General features: G+C 40.2%; 1 protein-coding gene across 8 annotated transcripts in view; it reads right to left on the bottom strand.

Moving 5' to 3' along the window:
• PLCH1 (phospholipase C eta 1) overlaps positions 1-24,531 on the bottom strand; it is a 221,236-nt gene that overhangs the window by 28,525 nt on the left and 168,180 nt on the right. For all 8 annotated transcript variants that reach the window (XM_045037408.1, XM_045037407.1, XM_045037410.1 and 5 more), the window contains 4 exons: positions 21,028-21,148; positions 15,250-15,421; positions 11,043-11,150; positions 1,719-1,880 (listed from right to left, as the gene is read on the bottom strand). In XM_045037408.1, coding sequence (XP_044893343.1) covers positions 1,719-1,880; positions 11,043-11,150; positions 15,250-15,421; positions 21,028-21,148 — 563 coding nt within the window. The remainder of the gene's footprint in view (positions 1-1,718; positions 1,881-11,042; positions 11,151-15,249; positions 15,422-21,027; positions 21,149-24,531) is intronic.

Here is a 24,531-nt window from a genome sequence, read left to right as displayed (position 1 = left end):
AGAATCAAACTGAGCTAACCAAATAAGCTACCCAATTTTATAGACATTTGTGTGGCTAAAACTAAGTGACAGGAAGGAGAGGGTGAGGGGGGGAACCTTATTGCTATTTATACAAGTTTCTAAGAAAATTCAAAATTGCATGATCAACGGTAATGGCAGTAATGCTGTAATTTACATTTTGGTTGCCTCCCCACTATTCCATTCTGCCCCTCTAACATGCAGCTGCAGAGGGGCTGACTTTGGCACCACTTCCAGGAGTAAGTTGTCTTATGGCATTAACAAGACAAGGCTTTGGCAAGTTATTGTTCCAGGAAGGAACAATAGGTTAGGGGTGGGCACATGAGCTAAGCTGCCCAACTAGAGCTCAGCACAAACTCTAGACAGTAACCACGACACTAGGTTGTCACTTAGATTCAAGGGTGGTCACCCCATATGGTCCTCCCACTACCTGAGGATTCCTGAGTCCTGAGAGACAGGAGGTCCAAGAGGGGAAGTCTGTTACTGGCTGAGCCAGTGAGTTCATGGATCTCTAGGCCAGAATAAGTGCCCTGAATGCCCTGCAAGGATAATAGCAATAAACCCACCCTCCTTCTTCCCTGCCCATTTCCGATATTTCTACTAGAAGGTAGAGTTAAAATCGCAGCCAGAGCCCAAATCATTCATTCATTCAACAACTTAATATGAAAGTCGCACTAAGGCCCAGGCACTATAATAAGCCAGAAAAATCATGGTTATTAGGACTGACATAGTTCTTGTTTTCATGGAATCTATAATCTAGTTGAGAAGACAGATATTAAACAAATAATTGCAAAGGTGTAAAAAAAAAAAACAACCTTCATAAAAGAGAAGATATAATGGGAAGCTACCCTGGACAATATAAGGGGGATAACTAACCTAATCCCAGGTCAAGGCAGGACTCATTTAGGGCATCACACTGAAGTTGGAATTTAAAAGACTAAGAAGAAGTTAGTAAGAGCAGATGTAGGAATGGAGTGTTCTGGGCAGAGGGAACAGAATGTGAGAAAGACCATGGCAGACAGACAGTTGTGTTTAGTGGGACAATGGTGGGAAGCAGTGTGATAGGGAAAACGAGAAGACTTGAGAGGTAGACAAGGATGAAATGACACCTTGAAAACCTGGTTAAAGAGTTTGTAATTCATCCAAATCCTAATGGAAAACCACTGAAGAATTCTGAATAGTGGAGTGACATGATCAGATTTACCTTTTAAAACATCATGCTAATTTCAGAGTGGAGATTAGACTGAAGGAGGGCAAGAAAGGTCTAGGTGACAGTTGACATTGGCCTAGAACAGGACCCAGCCATGGACAAGGGAAGTAGACAGACGGAAGACACACTCAAGGAGGTGCAATCAATGCAGCACAGCGGATGACTGGCTGGAGAGGTGGGAGGGTGATGCACGTGGTGGGCTCGAGCTCCTCCCACACCTGAGCAGGCAGGGGAAGATGGGTCCAGGGCCACCGCACTTTGTCCTGAGGATCCCAGTGAAGCAGTATTTGAGTTATTTCCACCCCTGCCCATCCACTTTTAACAATTTCTCCCATCATTTTGCAATAGGAGATTTTCATTTCTCAAGTAAGATGAGGATAGAAATGCAAGAAACTGGAGAAGCAGCTCACAAATGACAAATGATTAGAAACAGAGTATGAGGTCCATTCTTTTTTCTGTTGAAGGACAAGTCCAAGGGAGAATTGTATACCTGTTTCAGATGTGCATTTAAGCCTTCGTGTGTGGCCTTCAGTAGTGCCCTCACTGTGAAACTATCAGGATCTTCTTTGTCTCGAATCTGAGATTCTTTTAACAATGACTCCAGTTTTTTCCTTATGAAAGATTCCACCTGATGCTCAGTGGTCCCATTATTCTGCAAAGAATTAAGCAATGTGAATTATTTCCCTGAAGAAACACAGAATCAGTTAGAACACACCCTTCATTCAAGCCACCACTGCTTTTATAATTTGATTATCTTTCAATTACCAGCAAGAAGTTAAGCACGTTATACGATTTTGGTCCTTCCCTCCCCACCACACACACTGATCCACCAAAATAATGATTACTATGATTGTATTCAACCCTCAAGAACCTTACAAGGTCTTATTTTATTTTCAGAGATACAGAATCTGATGTTTAGAGAAATTAAATTGCTCAAGGTTACAAAGCTAGCAAGTAGCTGAGGCAGAATTCAAACTTAGGTTCCCTAAATGCTTCCCACCATGCTACACTGCATCCTCGTGCGTGCTCTCTCTCTTTCCTTTTCTTTCTTTTTCTTTCCTTCCTCCCTTCTTTGTCCCCACTCCCTCCCTTCCCCTTTTTCTCCCAGAAAGTTAGGGGAGAGGAGGAGAGAGAGACAGAGACAGAGACAGAGAGAATCTCAAGCAGGGTCCACACTCAACGTGGAGCCCAATGTGGGGCTCAATCTCACGACCCTGGGATCATGATGACCTGAGCCAAAATCAAGAATCAGACACTAAACCACTGAGCCACCCAGGCACCGCTACATTGCACTTTCTTTCTTTTTTTTTTTTTTTAATGTTTATTTTTGAGAGAGAGAGAGAGAGAGAGAGAGCAGGCATGAGCGAGGGAGGGGCAGAGAGAGAAGGGGACAGAGGATCCGAAGCAGGCTCTGTCTTGTGCCACAGACAGCTCAAACTCACAAACTGTGAGATCATGATCTGAGCCAAAGTTGGACACTTAACCAACTGAGCCACTCAGACACCCCTACATAGAGAGGAAACAAAGGAGAGTTTTTGAAAACTAAGTTTTCTATATCTACATAGGTAAATTTGAGCAAAAAAATATGCTATTTTTTTCTTAAAATTTTTAATGTTTATTTATTTTTGAGAGAGAGAGTGTGCGTGTGAGCACAAGAGGGGCAGAGAGAGAGAGGGAGACAGAATCCAAAGCAGGCTCCAGGCTCTGAGCTGTCAGCACAGAGCCTGACGTGGGGCTCGAACTCATGAACTGTGAGATCATGACCTGAGCCAAAGTTGGACACTTAACCAACTGAGCCACCCAGGCACCCAAAATATGCTACTTTTTAAAAATCATTTTGCTTCATTGAGGGGAAAATAAGGCTATGGAAATCTCTGGAATTGAGAATTATTCTGAGATAAAAATTTCTTTGGTATCTCTTATCCCAATATGTAACTAAAGAGGACTCACTTACTGACCTGTGCTATGATTCATCATTATAATTACATTAAGATCACAAATATTTTGGATAATAAAGCTATGCTCACATCCAGATGACAACTTAGGCAATTTTCAGGTGAACAAGGGACATAGATTTCCTTGAAGTCTTGCTTAGCATGGCTTTTTGGGCACCTTGCTCTGCCTGATACCAGTAGCCCTGGGCTCCTCAGCTCCTTTCCCCTCTCCCTAGACCCAGTAATTGTGCTTAGTTCTTCAGACACCTGCTGGAGGCCAGCTCTAGCCACAGGGAAGGAGAGCGGTCCTCCTCCAGGAGAACAATGCCTCTATTCCTCACCAAAAGTTTAAGGACTGTTTTCTACTTGCACATTTGTTACTAAGAGGTCATTATATTTAAACCCTGTAGAACCAGGTAGTTTTCTGGTAATGCCTTCCATTTTCACAAAATCTTATAAGAGAGAAGCAATATAAACGTCCTAAGGGAAATTTGGAAAAATAAGCCTCCACCACAGTAGGTTGCTGACTTTCCCTGTATTAAAATCACATGCACAAATGTCTTTAATATATCTAGTTAACAAGGCACTCTACTTCACTGGAGGCCCTCAGGTCCTGAAGGAAATGCAAAGATGGAAAAGAGCTGATCTGCATGCTGCCTGTGCCTGCAGAGATGCTACAGATGCCTATGAAAGCACAGACATCCAGTACAACAGCAGTTCTGAGAAGGAGCATGGCATCCCTGCCCGAGCGACCAACAAATCATCCAAGAAGAGCTGGACATGTCTGGGGCTCAGCAACAATGAGGAAGACAGGGGGGTTCCCGTCCTCCATAGTTCCGGCGAGGTTTCACCTTAATAATGTGTGCTCTGTACACAGGAGCAGACTAGTTCTCCTCGAGCACGAGTTCACAGAAGAGGGTACTGGAGGATAAAGCTAGAAATGTATGTTAGGGCCAGATGGTAGAGGTACTTGGATTAAAGAGGTATGGAGCTGCTCGGAGTCTCTGGGTAGGTACGTATCTGAGTAATATTTTAGAAATAATACTAACCTGGCAGCATGGGCAGAAAGAGGACAGGGGCCTGCAGAGGAAAAGCCAGACACATTGGTTCCTACACCCAGTACTAGGCGCCTAGGCTGGGGAGGGATTCAACAAAGATAAGGGTTTGAAAACAATTCATGTTGTGTAAAACAAACCCATTGAGCTGTTACATGCCAGGTGAGAAACATTACTAAGGCACAACCCCAATGTCTCAGAACCTTCGGTGTCATGGACAAGACAGACACATGAATGGATAACTACACAAGCAGGTGCAAATGGTAGAAGTCAGGAGTGTCAAAGGGCATACAGAGGAGGGACACCTCATCCAGTCCCGGGAGGGTGGGAAAGACTTCCAAGAGCAGAGGAAATTGTAGCCAACCCTTAGATGATGAGTATAGTAGTTTCCTGTGGCTGTTGTAACAAGTTACTACAAATCTGGCAGCTTAAAACAACAGAAACTTTGGGGTGCCTGGGTGGCTGAGTCAGTTGAGCCAGTTGACTCTTGATTTCAGCTCAGGTCATGATCTCATGGTCGTGAGATCAACTCCCAGTGTCAGGCTCTGCACTGAGCATGGAGCCTGCTGGGGATTCATTCTTTCTCTCTCTCTCTCTTTCTTTCTTTCTTGTTTCTTTCTTTCTTTCTCCCCCTCTCTCTCTCTCTTCCCTCCTCCCTCTGCCCCTCTCCTCTGCTCATGCTCTAAAATTAAATAAAATTGAAAATTAAAAAAAAAAAAACAGAAGTGTGAAATCAAGGTATCAGCAGAGCTAATCCTCCCTTGCTTCTTCCAACTTGTGGTGGCTCCTGGCATTCCTTGGCTTGTCAGCCTAACTCAAGCCAGGGCCTCTTTTCTTCACATAGCCTCCTTCTGTGTGTCCCCTGCTTCTGCTGTGTCTTCTCTTCTCATGAGGACACTCATCATTGGATTTTTAAGGCCCACTTGGTTATGGATCAGGATGACCTCATCTCTACAGCCCTAAGTTAATAACATCTACAAAGACTCTTTTCCAAATAAGGTCTTAGGTACCAGGGGGTTAAGACTTGAACAGGCTTTTTGGTGGCCACAAATCAACCTCCTACAATGAATAAGAATTGACGAATGTGACAGAGAGTAGAGTGACAGCATTCTGACATGGGTAAAGGTGCAGAGAAAACCAACAGTAGCAATAAGAATAGTATCCATATGAACATGGAAAAAAGCACAAGGAAATATAGAAAAAGCAACTAAGACTATGTATCATGCTAAAATTCACAAAGTACAGTCATATACTAATACTTTATCTGAGCTGCCCAGCACCCTTTAAGGTAGCACTAGGTTTAGCCAAATTTTATATTCATGATATAGAGGCAGAAAGATTCAAAACTTGTCCAAAAACACATGCCTAGGAAATGGCTGGATTGGGACTTGAACCTGAGACTTCCAATTCAAAATTCTGTGTCTATTTCACCATATAATGCTGCAGCCATCCCTCTCATACTGTTACAGAAAAAGATAAATTCTTGACTCTAATTAACCATGAGCAGGCTTATATTTTGACAACCATTATCCTTTTTTTATAAAGTTTTTTTTTAATTTTGAGAGAGAGAGAACATATGTACAAGCAGGGGATGGGTAGACAGAGAGGGAGAGAGAAGATCCCAAGCAGGCTCCATGATATCAGTACAGAGCCCAGCTCGGGGCTCAATCCCACGAGCCATGAGATCGTGACCTGAACCAAAATCAAGAGTCTGCCACTTAACCAACTAAGCCACCCAGATGACCCTTGACAGCCATTATTCTTATAGGACACCTGGGAACTATATCCCCACAATCCCTCTGTGGGAAATAGTAAGTTTTACTTATTAAGTTCTGAAGGAAAAGAATTCCAGGTCAACACATGGGATCAAGTGACCAGAGCCTGGCAGGGAGCACGTTTGTTGGGAGGACCAAAAGAGAAGGTATACACAGCATCCCCAGAGAGCTCCTAGCATGCCCAGGCCATATAGAATACCCTAAATAAATATCAGTCTCCTTTTCCGGCTCAGGGCTGCAGAAGCCAGAGATAGTGAGGAGATGAACTGTGGCTGCTATGCCCAGATACTTTCACTGTCAGCAAAGCAAAGCTAAAAATACAAAGCCTGGCCAACCGGTGCTGGAAATAATGAAGGCTTAATACAAAGGCTCTAATTATTCACCTCACATCCTCCAAACACTGGGAGTTGCTGAAGGAATGATATTACTGCCTGTTGATCTTTCTCTTCTCTGTGATGTACTGCACAAGAAAATTAGTAGCCGTGGAGAACAAATAAACGTGTGGCTGAGGTTTCATTAATGTGTTATCATTTGGTCCTAGAACCCAGGAGCACTACTGAAAGAAAGCTGAGACAGACACTTAACCCCTCGACCTGTTAGCCACTGTGCAGTGGCAGCAGGGACCACAGCTGAAAGCCACATGCATCTCACTCTTTTGTTCCTTGAGCCAGTGGTAGAGGAAGGATGCTGCAGTTGCCGGGGGCGGGGTGGGGGTGGGGGGTGGGGGGTGGGTGGGGGGACAGGAAGCAGCTCTTTAAGATGGTTGGGAGTAGTTTCCACCAAAGAAGAAATCCAGGTTCCTAATTCCTATTTCTGAGAGGTAAATCAGACCTAGGAATATCTACCAAAAACAACACTTTCTTGTTTTTTCTCCAGTGTAAAATTGAAGGACTGGAAAAGTAGACCGCCAGAACCACAGCTACTACCCCAGGCTGGGAAACAGCAGGAAAGGGGAGGAACTGGGTTGGAGGGGCTGCCCCTTACACAGGGACCCTCTCAAACAGTGGTGCTCTACTTCCGCTGCCCACCAGAACCCCCAGGGAGTGTTCCCAAATCCAAGACCCCACCCCAGACCAATTACATGGGAATCTCTGGGTTGGAACTGGGCACTGGGATTTTTGAAAGCTCCCCTGTCATTCCAATGTGCAGCCAAAGCTGAGGACCTTTACTTTAAAACAAAACACTGGACTATCTCACCATCCCAAAATGCTTCTTTCTCTGCATCCAGGCTAAAATCTGGAGACAGGAAGGATAATACGTCAGCCACCCTTTGTGAGGGCCTTAGAGCTTTCCAAGCCTGGTATCTGAAGGTCTTGGGCTAAAGAACAGCTGCTTCTCAGCCATCCAAGTGTGTGCATTTACTACTATCCTCTACTGTCTCCTGCCTGCTCCTTTAGCTCTCTTAGAGCACCCTCTGTTCAAGGTCCAGCTCAGGACTCACATTACCAATAATGGTGCTACTACTGCTTTTCCTGTTACAAACAACATCTACTATTTATTGAGCACAAATCATGTTCCAGGAACTGTTCTGAGTCCTTTACAGGGTGTGCAGAAGTAGTTACGTGTTACTGTACAAGGGCTCGTTTAAAACTTGTTGGAAGGCTTCGTATTTATGGGATGAGCTTCATGTACAAGACAGCTAATATTTGTGCCTAAGAGGCTGGCTGAATATAGATTCACAGAACACAAGAGAAAAGATAGTGAATAACTCAGTATTAGAAGAAAAACACCACTGAAGTTGAAATATAGGGGTGGAAAGTCTTTAAGTCACATTGACATTAGGGGATCCCGTAAAAATGAATAATGGTGAGTTGGCCTCACTGAATCAAATCTGTTAGATAACTGTACTGTGGTTGAAAGGAAACTGTCCCCTGTGTGTTTTTGAGCTGCGTGATTCTTGAGTCACTGGACACACTGGCTTTTCCATGGGGCTTACATATATTGGGCCAGATTTTGTCTGCGGCTGAAGCCACAAAATGTATCAGGCAGAAACCGAAAGGATTCAATTAATTCAACAATTGAAAGATTGAATGAACGAGCAAAAAAATTTTGGTGTAGTTTGAATCCCTTAGTTAGAAGTAACCATAGACCAGGAGGAATAAGAAGACCTGTGTGAGGGTCCTGCCTCCCACTCTGCTTTTTACACCAGGTAACGTGAGGGAACCTCAAGTCCTGTTTCTGGCCTTTGCATTTGCTGTTCCCTCTGCCTGGAACATTCTTCCCCAGATATCAGCACAGCTAACTCTTCACTACTTTCAGGTGTTTGCTCACATGTTACCTCCTCTGTGAGATCATTCCTGGCCAACCTATCTAAAACTTCAATAGACTCTTTACATAGTACACATGCACATGCCCCCCCTCCACACACACACACCCACACACGTGCATGCCCACATATGCACATGTGCACACACACACCCACACACACATGCCCACATATGCACATGCACACACACACACACACACACACACACACACACACACTTTCTACACGTTTTCCCTACCTTACTTTTTTCCCATTAGTACTTACCACTGCCTAGTACCTTATACAGGTTACTTATTTGTTTTACCTCTTATTTATCCTCCTCTTTCCCCATTAATGTGTAAACTTCATGAAGGCAAAGATTTTTGTGTGTTTTTTGTTCACTGATATGTGCCCAACACCTACAACATGATGACTGCATTTCCAAAAAGAGATGCTCAATAAAAAATGTTGAACGTGCCTATGAGTCTTGTATAAGTCTGGTGAGAGTCAGTGACCTGGTATTCATGAATGCTAAGTTAAAATTTTTATTTATTGCAATAATTCAGATATAATTTGTAAATCTGACCACATTCTGTTAACTTAAAACTGAGGTTAAGAACTTCCTCTAAGGTAATTATTGGTTTCACATAAGCTATTCACGGTACATCCTCTTTTGCAGAAATGTGATCGGGCAATTTACATTCAACACTCAGATAAGGCATCTGAACCCTGTGCAGACAATAAGACTATAAACTGACTGATTACAGAATTACACTTTGGTTTTCTAAACATGGCACTGCCTTTTCTCAGAAGAGCTCAAAAACAGGAAAAAAAGATTCAAAAAAGTGAAGTAAAACTTTATATATTTCCACTGGAATATTGGCTCCTTTATGTATTTTTTCTCCTAGAGTCCAGCAAAGAGATACCTGTAAAATGTCACAAGTTAGGAGCTCTCTGCTTTTACTAAAGCCCAAATCAAAGAATCCAAATAAAAGATCATACGTATCTTTACAGAATCATGTTCTAAACTATCTACCTATATGGCTTCCTAGAAACCATCTAGGAGGCTTTGAAGATGGGAGGGGTCAGCTGGATATTTTCACAGGTGAAGTTACTGATTCGTTTCCATAAAACTACAGCTAACTCTATTTATAATTATAGATACTTCACACGAAAAGTTAGGAGTTCACTGATAGTAGAAGAAAAATTATATAACTGGGTGGATTTAGAATCTAAAACAAGTTGGGTTTTACTCAGCAATAAATGACTACGTTGTGGTAATAGCTGAATTTCCATCACTCATTTTCCCTAAAAACAGTATTTCCTAACTACATACTTTAGTCAAGCCTCTCTGTTCCCTACTTTCAAATGATAGACTACTCTGAAGCTGGTAATCAAGAGATTTTGGAAAAAAGATGCAAAAATAATGAAGAGCAGAGACAAAAATTTGGTTTATAAAATAAAAGCTTAAAAAATAGAGCTACATTATCCATAATTGCATGTAAGTAATTACAAAAATAGTAAATAACTGGAAGAGTAAAAAATAAACTTTAATATATTAACCATTTTCACTAATGTAAATCTATTTAGATTAATTTTCTATGACTATAGCCCTATTGGTGGTACTTGACTACACTAATATAAACTATAAAAGGGAACAGATTAATACAGATGGTAATTTTTCCTTTTCAGTTCAAGCTGAATCTTTCCCACTTCATCCTTTTTAAATTGCATTAGAGTCAAGAAAAAAGTGTCTACTGAGACAACAGCTGTCACTGTACTTATGTCCCATTGGTAATAATGCTGGCTCCCTTTGGTAACTATAGGAAGTCATACTCATTACTATTATTTCAAAGAGAATGGACTGTTTTTTGCAATGTAATTACTGCATTCAGGGGATTGGTGTAAATTTGAATATTGTGTACAAAATTTATCTAGTGTTTTTTTTGAGAGAAGAATAATAGTTCTGATATTTAGAGGAATACTACTTATCCATAGAAATGAAACTGCAAACCCTGTAACAAACTAATGCCGGGCTGGGGTGGGGGGGTTACTCTCAGGCTGCCATGTGATCCTGACAATCATATGAGTTGTAGAGGTGAGAAATCCTAGCCCCCCACGAGGAGGTGGGGGGGGGGTGGTAATCTGTTTAAGTTCTACATTTCCTCTAGGTTTGCATTTCCTTTAGATTATCTGCCTAAATGATGCTTTTCTATGAAGGCAGCTCCTTGATCTCAGACAGGGGTCTGAAGTACCACACAGACAGCAAACTACCCTATGCCATTTTATCCAAGATGTGGCAAATTAAAGATTTATCCAAGAGTCCTATTTCTGGCAGAGCTTGGAAACCCTCTGATCCAAAGTATCTTCTCAGGACAAGGATGGGCATCCTAGAGGAGCAGACCACATGCCGTTGGGTTCTGCAAGCCAGCCTTGACAAGCAGCATAGTGAGGTTGCCAGCAGGAGGCAGAGGAGACAATGCTAAAGCCAGTTTATTTCAGCAAAGACTGTGACATTTCCAACAGCAATCTGAGTTTTGACAAAGTTGGCAAAGTTGTAATAGGAGAGGATTTGTCCCTAGATAGAGGGTCAGAAAGGTTAATCACGAACATTCCTTCCAAGTGTAAGACACAAAAATCCTTGACTCAATAAGCATCTAAGTGTCTGTTTCCCCAAAAACGAAGTAACTTTCAACAAATATCCCTTTTGCACCACAGCTACCATATTTGTGAGGATTCCAACACAGCAGTAATTCCTACCGCAACACAATGAGGGTAAAAATTATAACTAAGGCTTTAACTTACATAATGGAGCTTGAATTTGCACTCGTCCTCAATTTCATCTGCGCTGTCTTCGTCAGAAACTTCCCCTTCCTCTGCATCATCCCCAAGGTGATAAGGCAACTTCTTGCCCTGAAATGGAGCAACACACCCAATTTAAAAATGAAAACAGTGTGCATGTCTGATGTTTGGGGCAGGTTCACTTGATTGGGAGCATCTAGAGCATGTGCCTACATCCTAGCTCCGAGAGGCTGCAAAAGCCAAAATGTCTAGCATGTTCAGCCACTAGGAGGGGATTCCTTAAAATATAGGGATGGGGGGTAGGGGCGGCTGGCTGGCTCAGTCAGTTAAGCGTCCAACTTTTGGTTTCAGCTCAGGTCATGATCTCACAGTTTCGTGGGTTCGAGCCCCACTTTGGGCTCTGCACTGGCAACGTGGAGGTTGCTTGGGATTCTCTCTTTCCCTCTCTCTCTGCCCCTCCCCTGCTCATGCACTGTCTCTGTCTCTCTCAAAATAAATAAATAAACTTAAAAAACAACAAAAACAACATAGGGATGAGGAGAACTCCTTAAACATGGAAGGATTGTCATATGCTTGGCAGCCAAAAATAATGATAAATCTCTAAACATCCCAGACTGCTAACCAGGCTGATCTTCTCTAAACTCAAGCCCCAGTGACTTCTCATTCTCCCACTCTCCACACCACTATTGGCCCTCTTCAGCATGCTGGATTTTCTCCTCACCCACTTCCACTATGCACAGGACCACCACCATAGTCAGGTTTTCAGAGAACTCTCCATCCCTATTTTCCTTTTTTTTTTAAATTTTTTTAATGGTTATTTATTTTTGAGACAGAGAGAGACAGAGCATGAACGGGGAAGGGGCAGAGAGAGAGGGAGACACAGAATCGGAAGCAGGCTCCAGGCTCTGAGCCATCAGCCCAGAGCCCGACACGGGGCTCGAACTCACGGACAGAGAGATCGTGATCTGAGCTGAAGTCGGACGCTTAACCGACTGAGCCACTCAGGCGCCCCTCCATTCCTATTTTTTTGTACCTTCCCTGATACCCAAAGCTCTTGACCTTGGGTCCTTAGCACAGTGATAGTTTCAAAGCTGATTAAATCATTTACATAATGAACACAAAGTCTATATTAAGACTCTAAAGTCTTGGGGTTTGGATACTTAAACATTTTCTTCAACATATAGAGGATCATTTATAGGACTGAAAGGGTGAGATTTAATTTCCCTTTGTAATGATATGTATTTTACTCCTTATTTATATGTGCTATCTGCAAGTGAAAACTACACTCTTTCCATTTCACACAAACATTTGTAGAGATAGATATAGATACATGCATACATACGTATATATAATTCTAAGTAAATATGGCGAACATTTTTTAACTTTCTCTGTATCATTAATAACAAAACAGCTCACAATTAAAGCATTTATGTCTATATATTGATTTAAGTCTTTTCTGATACAGAAGACTTCTATAAAATGAATTTATTTTTCTTTATTTTAGAGGGCACTATAGAGTAGCTATGTTAATATAGCAGCATCAGAAATAAAGTACTCAACCTAATGATGACCAGACGTGTTCAGGAACACAAGACATCAAGTTAATGACCTCCTTCATTTATTCACCACCAACTACTTATTCAGAGTCAACTCTGTTTTGGGTACAATGACAGATAACCAAGATGGATCTGTCCACAAGACATTTGAAATATAATGACAGCAATTCCCTCTTTGAAATAGAACAAAGCCAACATATTTTTTAAATGTTCAGCAGAACAGAGCTACCAAATATGAGAAGTAACATCTGCAAGTAAGGAGTAATAATCCTTGAATGATATAAACAGTTCTGATACCACAAGATGGAAACAAAAGTGTAACCGTGATGGGCAAGCAGTGATGAGCTGGTAGGGAGCTGCACCAAGTTTTAGTTCCCCCTCATTTAAATGTGGCGGCAGGTGGGAGAACACATTATTATGGATGCTCAGAGCATCCATAGGTAACCTAATTTTCCATCCTTAAAATTGAATTAAAAGATATGAGGGCTATATTTTTTTACCAACTCTTCCATATTTCTGGTTCTCAAAAGTAATTTATCCAGGCAAATAGGAAGAAACGCAATGCAACAGAACATTGTTTCTTGATGCTTCTTATCAACAGTTACATCTAAGGAAAATTATAGAATAAATTAAGGCAGAACTTAAGGTGACTTAAGGAACTTAGCTGTGGTCCAGTAGATACAAAGAATGTACAGTTGTCTTTTAGGGATCTCTTTCCGATTTACATACTATTTCATGCAGGAGTTATCAAGAATTAGATTAATTGGTCCATGATACATACAAGTATTGCTAGAGACTGGAATGATAGCTACCATTCAGCTCTAAGCTATATGACCCAAGAAGAATGGTAACGACTCTGTGATTCACATCTGTAAAAAGTAAGAAGCTTAGACCAAATAGTTACAGTTTCTTTCGGCAATAAGAATCTATGGAAAATTACTGTTTGTTATTATTTTTGTTCAAAAGCCAACTTTTGTTTACTTTTCAGGAGATATGTGTGTGTATATATATACTTGGAAAGCATGTGTACTAAAATTATAATAATACACAACTTGTCAATCTCTAAAGTGTTAATTGGCCACTAAATGGTGCCTTTCGGTTCAAAGGTGGCTCTGATGCCAAAGGTACGTAGGAAAACCCATTCCTTTATTTTTGCTTCAAATGGAAATGCATTGGTCCATAGATCTAGGAGATCTTCTTAAAGTCTGAAGAACATTGCTACTAGCGAATGAACCTTAGATGCCTTCATATGCTCGCAGTCCACACTGCTGCCACTCCTCCCACTGAGTGCCCCAGATCATCTGGTGCATCCTGGTGCCCATAAGCCCTAGGACATTCTATGACAAATGACCCAAAGTCCAATTATGCAGAAGGGATTCAGTGCATATCAAATGTCTTAAATTCCACTGTCCAAAAGGGAAGCATTTCAATCAAATGGACTTACTCTGCGTTTAACCTTCTGACTGCTTGCTAAAGACTACAGGAAACATAGAAACATTTACAAGGCTACTAAGGTGACATTTAGCTTTCTAACCCAGCAATCAGTTTTTACCACAAGAGTTTGCTTTAGCAAGATTTCAGGAAAATTGACCTTAATGTTATCTCTTACAGTATTTGGAGCTTTTATTCGAAATGCTGTCCCACATACAAATGCCTGACAATACCTCTTTGATGAATTCAGTCTGTAATTTTCATTTAACTGATAGAAAAATGGGTTTTGACCTATTCCAAAGATGAATATTTCACATCTTTCCTATTTGCTGCCCTCCGTTAGAGACCCTATTAAACTATTCCTAGGAAATTACATTGTTTGACTTTCCTATGCCTCCTTTGTGATATCTGGTTTTTTGGTACACATTGCTGTTAAGTAAAATATGACCCGACTTGAATATTAATACCCTCTTGCTCTTCCTTAGGTTTTTGGTATCAAAATAATACAACTATCCAAGGTGGATTTATTCCAAACACGTAAAATTAACAGGAATTAAGTAAAATCACAAAGTCAGCCCTGTGAGATTTCAAGTAACTGTTTTTCTGGCTATTCTTCGTATTAATAATACTCATTGCAGGTAGTAAATTTCCTCTCTCAGAAAATCTGTTCATAAAATGTCATTCTCTTCACCTACTGCTCCTTCACATACACATGAGTCCTGTGGGGCATTATGTCTGTGCCTATGCTCTGCTTTCAAGTGAGCTCTTCTCACTTACATAACCAAGGGCTGATCAACCGTAAAGACTGTTTGTTTTTTTCTTTTTCCCCCCTTCTTTTTTTTTGACAGTTATTGGAGCTTGAAATGGGAGAGAAGAATCTGAAAGAAATGCTTTCAGATGTGGACACAAGGAGGCTTCTCTCACTCCTATGCACATACTTCTGGCCAGTGTAAACTATAACAGACTCAAATACTAAACATTTGGCTTACAGTATTGATATTCTCACTTCACAAAAACAACTCCCAAAATATGTGGTTAGTCAATAACAAGCTTTTTCTGAAGGTATAACTATTAATAAATTGGAACAAGATGCAAACACAAATCTAGGCGACCCTTCATGGATTAACTCTATTATTCTCCTGATAAACCAGTTTTTAGTCCTTAAGGGAGGGAGGGCTTAGTTGGTCGTTAATGCCTTTCATTGCATTTCTGGAGGTAATTACCTTCACTAGGATTTTGCCTTTCAAACTCTGAGGGCTTGGAAGCTGTTTGGTCTCTCCTGTGTCTACAGATGACAGGTCCAGCTTGTCTCCAAATATTCCTTTCAGGTACTGAGCAATCTTCCTCTGTTGCTGGACACTGCAGTGATTCTCAATGGACAGTATGACCGGGAACCTAAGAGGATAGCGACATATTCTAAAGGCATCAAGTATAGGCAACTCACAGGGGTGTTTGAAAATCACTCTATATATTCACTATGCTCTTATAGTCCTAATGACAGTATTTGTGAAAGCAGTACTGACTAAAATGAGAAAGATGAAAGGAGCAGTTTTTAAGAAACTCCTCTAACCAAATATATTTTGCCAGGCATGATGGCTGAGCAGAATACCCATCATGTGGGATGCCCTCATTTAATATTTTGCTTTTAAAAAAGGTACATACATTATGTCTCTTTTGAAAGAAAAAGAGAGAAAATTTTAAGAGAGATAAGCCTAAATAAAAAACTCATATAATGTAATTTTGTCTTATCTATTCAAAAATCTAAAGGAGGAAAGAACATATAATCTTCAATAAATGTTGCTGAGAAAAACTGAACAGCAACATGCAAAAGAATGAAACTGGACCACTTTGTTATAGTACACCCAAAAATAAACTCAAAATGGATTAAAGATCTAAATGTGAGACCTCAGACTACAAAAATCCTAGAAGAGAACACAGGCAGCAATTTTTCTGACATCACCCATATCAACATTTTTCTAGATAGGTCTCCAAAGGCAAGGGAAATAAAAGTAAAAATAAACAATTAGAACTACATCAAAATAAAAAGCTTTTCTGCATGAAAGAAACCATCAACAAACAAAACAAAAAGGTATCCTACGCTAAATGGGAGAAGATGTTTGCAAATGATATATCCAAAAAGGAGTTAATAACCAAAATATAAAAAGAAGTCATACAACTCAACACCAATCCCCCAAAAATCCAATTAAAAATGGGCAAAGGACCTGAATAGACATTTTTCCAAAAAAAAAGATGTAAGATGGCCAAACAAACACATAAAAAGATGTTCAACATCACTCGTCATCAGGAAAATGCACATCAAAACTACATAAGATATCATCTTAACATCTGTCAGAATGGCTAAAATCAAAAACACAAGAAATAACAAGTGTCGATATAGAGGTATATGCAGTTGGTGGGAATGTAAGCTGGTACAGCCACTGTGGACAACAGTATGAAGATTCAAAAAAATAAAAATAGAAATATCATATGATCTAATAATTCCACTACTGGCCTTCACCCCCCCAAAACCCCAAAACACTAATTTGAAAACACACACCCGTATGTTATTGTAGCATTATTTACAATAGCCAATATATGGAAGCAACCTAAGTGTCCACTGATAGACAGATGGATCAGGAAGATGTGGTATACACGCGCGCGCGCGCGCGCGCGCGCGCACACACACTAGAATATTGCACAGACATAACAAAGGATGAGGTTGTGCCATTTGCAATAACATGGATGGACCTAAAGGATATTATGCTAAGTGAAATAAGACTGAGAAAGGCAAATTCCATGATTTCACTCATATATGGAACCTAAGAAAAAAAGCACAAATGAATAAACAAACAAAAAGCAGAATCAGGCCTATAAATACAGAGAACAAAGTGATGGTAGCTAGAGGGGAGGAGGGCGAGGGGTTGGGCAACATGGACGAAGGGTAGTGGGAGATGCATGCTTCCAGTTATGAATTGAGTAAGTCATGGGAATAAAAGGCACAGTAAAAGGAACACAGTCAATGATATTGTAATAATGTTGTATGGTGACGTTGGTAGCTACACTTGTGGTGAGCATAGCATAATGTGTAAACTTGTCCAATCACCGTGTTGTACACCTGAAATTAATGTAACATTGTGTGTCAACTATACTAAAAAAAAATAAACTTCAGTATGAAAACTTAAATAAATTCAATTTTCAGAAAAAGTCTATAAGCGTCTAAGAGACCACAGTGTATCATTATGTGCTGACATTTACTCTAAAAATATATTATCAGCCCCCAGTTTGAAAACTACTATTGAGGATAAAATATCATAATGGAATTTTGTGATTTATAGCATCCTATGCCAAGCATTTTAAAATCATTTGTATAAAATTATATACTAGTCTTTACTTTCAGAAAGGAAAACAAGTCAGGCATTCACTCCCCACAAGCCCTCAGATTTCTGTGCAGAGTATGTGAAACCCAAGCAGACTGATTACCAAAGACAGCCTGGGGAGCTGGTGGCCAAGGCAGAAAGGGAACAAGGACTCATTACTGATCTTACTCTTCTTCTGATTTTTTTTCTTCAGAGTAAGAAATTATTTCAAAATTAGCTTGTTGTGGTTTTTTTTCTAGTTTTCTATCACATATCTTCTGAAGAAATAGGCAATATCTATTTTTCAGAGTACAAAAGCCAATATTTAAATTGGCTAATACATCTATGTAGAGAAAAACAATTTATTTCTGGGCTTGTCTGACAATAGCACATGCTCCATAGAAAGGGTTATGACCTCCTGAAACTACATTCTTTCCCCATTGGTAAAACCTGATGCCAAAGGTAATATCGGAGATGAACCTTTGTGACTGGAGTGGGTTATCTTGCTATAATCTGTTTGCTCTTGTAACCACATAGGTTTTATCCCAGAGTGTTAGAGAGAAAAAGAACAACAAACTAGCAAGAGATTGTCTATGAAATCACATCAAGGAGTTCTAACAACGAATTTTTAAATTATCAATCTGTTTGGGGCCCCGAGTGGCTCAGTTGGTTAAGTATCTGACTCTTGATTTTGGCTCGGGTCACGATCTCATGGTTCATGGGTTCGAGCCCTGCATCGGGCTCTGTACTGACAGTGCAAGCCTACTTAAGATTCACTCTCTCTCTATAAGTAAATAAACTTAAAAAATAAGTAAATAAATTATTAATCTGTTTATAAAAAGCCTATTAGTGTTTAATGATGCTAAACATAAAGCAGTACTTCTCAACAGGGGAGGGGGGAGACTGTATGGCACCCTTCCCAGACAGATAATTTGTCAACATCTGAAGACATTTTTGGTGGTCACAATATGAGGGAGGGAAGGAGTACTACTGACATTTAGTGTCTAGAAGCCAAGGATGCTGCTAACTATCTTACAATAAACAAGACAGTTCCCCATGACAAGGAATTACATGGTCCAAAATGCCAATAGTGCCAAAGTTGAGAAATCCTGGTATAAGGAAGGACTAAGAAAGGAAAGAAAAAGACTGAACTTTGAAAATGTGCTCAACAAGCATAGTAACTTTTAATGTGAAGTGCTTTTCTAAGTATTCCCAAACTTGAAGCACTGTCAAGTTATCAAAGGGTCCTCCAAGGTAGCACATCTTTTCAACACCCAACTTCACATTTTGGAAAATAATGGCAAAATCACTTCATCAACTTCGCTAAATCTAGTAGCAATCAGGGTAGAAGAGACCCATCAGAATTCAGTACTTGGGATTCTTCCATATAGCAGATACCATAAACTAAACCTGCCATGCAGCAAGTGTCTCTCATTAAAACGGCATTTTTAACCTCATGGTTAATAAAAAAGAAGACCAAATATTAAAAATTTTCAAGGCCACTAAATTCTATAAAATTGATTTTATGCAACTGTAATTTTCTTTTTATTCAAAAATCATTTCTTAGCTTTATGGTATATTGCAGGCATCTGCTAGGCAATAAAGAATGAATAAGACAGGGGTGCCTGGGTGGCTCAGTCAGTTGAGTGTCCGACTTTGGCACAGGTCATGATCTCCTGGTTTGTGGGTTCGAACCCCGCGTCAGGCTCTGTGCTGACAGCTCAGAGCCTGGAGGCTGCTTCGGATTCTGTGTCTCCTTCTCTCTCTGCCCCTCCCCAACTTGTGCTCTGTCTATGTCTTTCAAAAAATAAATAAATGTAAAAAAAATTTTTTTTAATAAAAATAACCATTAAAAAATCTTTAAAAAAAATAAAAAAGAATGAATAAGACAGAGCCCCATATTTTCAATGAGGTCTTGGTCTTAAAGACTCAAAAGAAGGAAGGAAGCCAATAATTGTAAGAGGGTGCTATATAGATATAACAGAAATATGCTCAGAATGCTAAAAGCAGAGAAAGGAGCATTTAAATCAGATAGTGTAACAGTAAGTTTGCCAGAGGGACAATGTTTAAGCAGTCTTGTAGAATGAATAAGAATTAGACACGTGGAGTAATGAGGAAGAGTGTGCCAGGCAGAGGGAACAGCATATGCAAGGTAGGGAGATGTGAAAGAACTGGGGTCACCAGAGGATCTGAAAGACAAAGGAAGAACCCTCCAGCTCTGTGGAGCATTGGTGGAAGAAGACCCTGGAAGAGAAAGAAGAGGCCAAACCTTGAAGGGCACGTAAGACATGACTGTGTACTACAGGGAGCTTTTGAAGGACTTTAAGAATACAACATCATGCTTATACTTTCAGAAAGGAAAACATAGCACCAGTGAGGACAATGGCCCAAAAAGAAATGAAGAGAAGGCAATGGAGTCAAAAGATAATTTAGAAAGTATAACTGACAAGAATTGGCTGAATTTAGAATGACTCAGTTTTTGGCTAAAGACACTGACTACGTAAGTGCTACTCCTAACTAAAAGGAAATAGAGAGGGGCACCTGGGTGGCGCAATTGGTTAAGTGTCCAACTTCGGCTCAGGTCATGATCTCATGGTTTATGGGTTCAAGCCATGCATTGGGCTCTGTGCTGACAGTTCAGAGCCTGGAGCCTGCTTCGTACTCTGTGTTTCCCTCTCTCTCTGCTCCTCTCCTGCTCTCTTTCTCTCTCTCTCTCAAAAATAAATAAACATTAAAAAAATTGGAAGGAAACAGAGCAAGAGAAGGTTCGGCAGAATGAAATGCTGACTGGCTTGAGATGTGAGCTGCATGATGGTAGGAGTCATCTCTTTTGTTCAGGGTCGTGCCTCTCTGCACCTGTTACAGTATGCCTGACTTAGAGTAGGCACCATTAAATATCTGAATAAATAATGACATTTGTTGATTCCGAGGTATGTATGGGACACTCAGATGAATTTTTACTAAGAATTTTGCTACACACCTCTGAAACACAGGTAAAAGTTCTGGACATATAATTAAACAACCCAAAAGGAGAACAATGGCAACAACTTAAGAAATAGTGACTAAAGGAATGAGGAAATGGAATAGAAGACCATAGGCCAAACAAACAAAACCAAGAGAGAAGCAATGACAGCATAGAGGAGAATGTTATAATAGAAGCCCCAAAAAAGCAAGTATTGAGGAGAAAAGAGTCACCATTATCCAATGCCAAGGAGGAGTCAAGTAACACAAGGATGCTAGACACTTCGGTATATATAGGACCATCCAGCAAGTCTGAAAACCTAGCTGTTACTATTTTACTGTATGTTAATATAATATCAACAAACTATTCATCATGTACAGTAACCTGTGTTTCCAAAATTTACGAACACTCTATAGAAATTTTGAGGTCAGTCTTTGCAAGAACATGCTTCAAGGAAGCAATGTCTTGAGAGAGAATGGAGTACATAATAAATGGAGCATGAGAAAGTACAAACATGGAGCCCTTATTATTTGCTCACAATGTTTTGTTGGCAAGGAGGGAAAAGAATGAAGGGAGTAGAAAGGGAGATGAAGACTCAAGGCAAGAGTGTGTGGTGTTGTAGTCATGGTACATCAGCCAATGCTCTCTAAGCTGGCTTAGCTCCCAACTGTTGCTATACTTACTCATTCTTCACAAAGGCATGCCTGTTGATGGTCTCCACAACATCTCTGAAGAGAATTTTTGAAGTGAGAGTATAACCGTGGTGTACTACTGGCTCTCCATCTGGGCCATCCCAACAGTCAACTGTCAAAAACAGAACTTCACATCAACAACACAAAGTTTCTGGTTTTGCTAATATTGCTGGCAATATCAGACAAACATTATTTTACTATTTGAGATTATGCCTATTATGATGATGACAAAGATGTCAAATGGAGAGATGGGTGTTCTGGCATATTTATCAGAATAAGGAATTAAAGATAGTAAGTGATTTGTTTCTGAGTACTTACAGTTAACAAAGATGTCACATTCACAAGCAGCCCAGCATTTACCAAGAATGCTCATTAGAAATCGATCTAAATCCAATCAAGTGGCCCAAGGGTAGTGATATTTCTTAACAGGTTGCTCCTCTAATTTCACTTCTTCCTCTTCAGTTTACTAAGGTCTTTTAAGAAGCTGCAGTGGCCCTCCCAAATCGATAACAGGGTTTTTCATTACTCCTCACTTAAACTCATTAGGTTTCTATTACATTTTCATTTTATTAATTCCACAATAGCTCTAAAATAACACTGACTTCCTAAGTTCAAATCCTCAGGCCCTGCCAAGATTTATATCAACATGGGCAAATGATTCAATCATTTAAAGCCTTGCTTTCCTCACCTATAAAAGAAAGTCATGGTAGCATTTGCATCATAAGTTTGAGTGATGCCTAAGTATATGTAAAGCTGCTTATAATACTGCATGATACATAGTAATTATGATTGTTATTGATAATACTGTTATTGTTATATGTATAGACAGCTTCACTGGCTCCCAGCTAGAGAAAGACAACCACTTCCTCACCATCCACCCTTAGAGTTTGTCTTCTTTGTTTTACACTCTACCACCAGACTAGATTCTCAAAACAATGCTTTCACCACGTTGTTCCTTTGCTCAGAAGCCTACTCATTGCATAACACAGCATCCAACACATACACAGTAGGTACTCAGTAGACACAGGCTGAATTTATTAATATCCTGTAGCTCCTCCTGCCTGCTTAACCCCAAGGTCCTTATCTCTTGTACTACAGACTGGCTAGCCATTCACTCAGTCTGTATCCACTTTCACCCTGGCACACAGCTGGACTACACTGCCCAGCCTTCCCTTGCAGCAGGGTGTGGCCATCGAATTGTGGGCAGAAATTATGTGCACCACTTCCAGGTCTGGTCTGTGAAAACTTTCCCTACAAAGCCATCCAGACTTTCTCATCTTCTGCTATCACTGCAGAAGACATGTGCTGCAGATGGCATGGCCACAAGATGGAAAGAGCCTAGACCCCTAAATCATTGCTTGAAAGACTCACCTATTTTGGACTTTACATAAGCAAGAAATAAACTTCCTCTGTTTCAAGGAACAGAGATTTTAGATTTAATTCTTAAAGGAACCACCGTTGCCCTAATTAATACCCTAGCTTCTGTCTGACAAATCGATCTTATTTTCTCCTACCCCTGAACTCACAGACTTGTTCTTCCATTACACAAGTTTCCTCACATAGGAAACCTCCATGATTTTGTGTCTTTCATTTAAGGTCAACCAAAATGCCCTCTTTCACTTTCCTTATCTAAATCCCAGTCAAGGCTAAGCTAGGACCCCCCCCCCCAAAGAATCCTGCCAGCTCTCATGACATTGCCCTTCCTTGTGGTAGTCTGGTAGCTCTGGTTGCCAGAGCCGAGAAAAATCAAAAATCTAGACATTACTCCTGTGAATTTTCCCAATTTTTAAATATCAGCAATTAATCTAGTTTTTAAATTATAATATGAGCCAAACATTCTTTGGCTAATGGAATGCCAGTTAAAATTCTGACTTTTAATTAGGGCCAGACATTTCATGACTACACCTGTTCTTTATTTTAGTACCTTCCTCATATGTGTGCTTTGTATACTATGTCAGGAGATGCTATGTTTATTTATTCTAATACTTTCAAATTGTTCACCATAACCATAATGTGATTCGATGGTAAATTTTATGTGTCAACTTTGCTAGACTATGGTGCCCACTTATTTGATCAAATACCAGTCTAGATGTTGCTGTTGGGGCGCCTGGGTGGCGCAGTCGGTTAAGCGTCCGACTTCAGCCAGGTCACGATCTCGCGGTCCGGGAGTTCGAGCCCCGCGTCAGGCTCTGGGCTGATGGCTCAGAGCCTGGAGCCTGCTTCCGATTCTGTGTCTCCCTCTCTCTCTGCCCCTCCCCCATTCATGCTCTGTCTCTCTCTGTCCCAAAAAATAAATAAACGTTGAAAAAAAAATTAAAAAAAAAAAAAGATATTTGTTAGATGCGATTAACATTTAAATCAATAGATTTTGGGTAAAGTAGATTATGCTCCATGAGGTGGGTGGGCCCCATCAATTAGTTGAAGGTCTGAAGAGTAAAGACTCCCATTTCCTGAAAAAGGAATTCTTCTAAAGACTGTAATGTAAGTCTCCAAACTGCTGGCATGCTATACAGATTTCAGACTAGGAAATCCCCATGATCACGTAAGCGAATTTATTAAAATCATTCTTCCTCTCTCTCATAATAAGAGAGAGATCCCATTAGTTCTGTTCCCTAGTACAGTCACCTATATTACAATTAAACATTGGCTACAAATTATCCTTAGGGGAAAAAATGAAAAAGGTAAAAGGAGAAAAAAATTTTCAAGGTTAACACCATAGGAATATAAAAAACAAATTTTAAGAATAAAGAAGCCATTGAGAAGATCAAAGTCTTGGAGATACTAGCATGAAGAACTGTATTATTCCTTTGGGCCTGCAAATGAGGTCAAATGTATCAAAGACATTTTCTAAGAAGAGAAGCTCCATCCATCTTTTGACATGTACTTGATATTCTTTAATTTGTCTTTGGATATGGGTGTGGAAAGAAGGCAGAGATGTTTCAAAGGTACGTAATTTGATTAATTTATACTCTGATTTAGCCCCCTTGTGGACGAAAGGCGGCATAACGGTTCCTCATAAATGAACTAATACCCTTTCAAAAAGAATGAATGTAGACAAGGCAATGCTATGCCTTATTTGATTGTCATGTACACATAAAAATAGCTCTTAAACCACATGGATCATGAAATAAGGTGCTCTTTTCCTATTATTTATAAACATAGGCAGAATATCCATAGTCAAGGACAGCTCTTCTAAAAATGTTCACACTTTAGATCTATTTCATCATCTATCCGGTGAATAAGGATAACCACACTCCCAAACGGTACCAGCATCCTAACATGTGGCAATCATAGCCAAGTTCAAATGACAGGGAAGTTTCCTGTAAGAACTAATGCTGTAATGGGAATGCTAGCAAGGTAGAGACCCTCTAACTAATTCCCATGCCCACAAAACTGCCAGTGGCCCATTTTTCAATCACATCACACATTAGAGCCCTCCGAAAGCACTTGGACAAAGAGGTGGTTAGTTCTGCAGCCTAGACGAGCAGCTAAGAT

This window comes from Felis catus, chromosome C2 (assembly GCF_018350175.1).
Source record: "Felis catus isolate Fca126 chromosome C2, F.catus_Fca126_mat1.0, whole genome shotgun sequence".
In the NCBI taxonomy this organism is placed as follows: domain Eukaryota; kingdom Metazoa; phylum Chordata; class Mammalia; order Carnivora; family Felidae; genus Felis; species Felis catus.
Note: the sequence above shows the minus strand (reverse complement) of the source record. Positions and strands in the feature narration are given on the sequence as shown.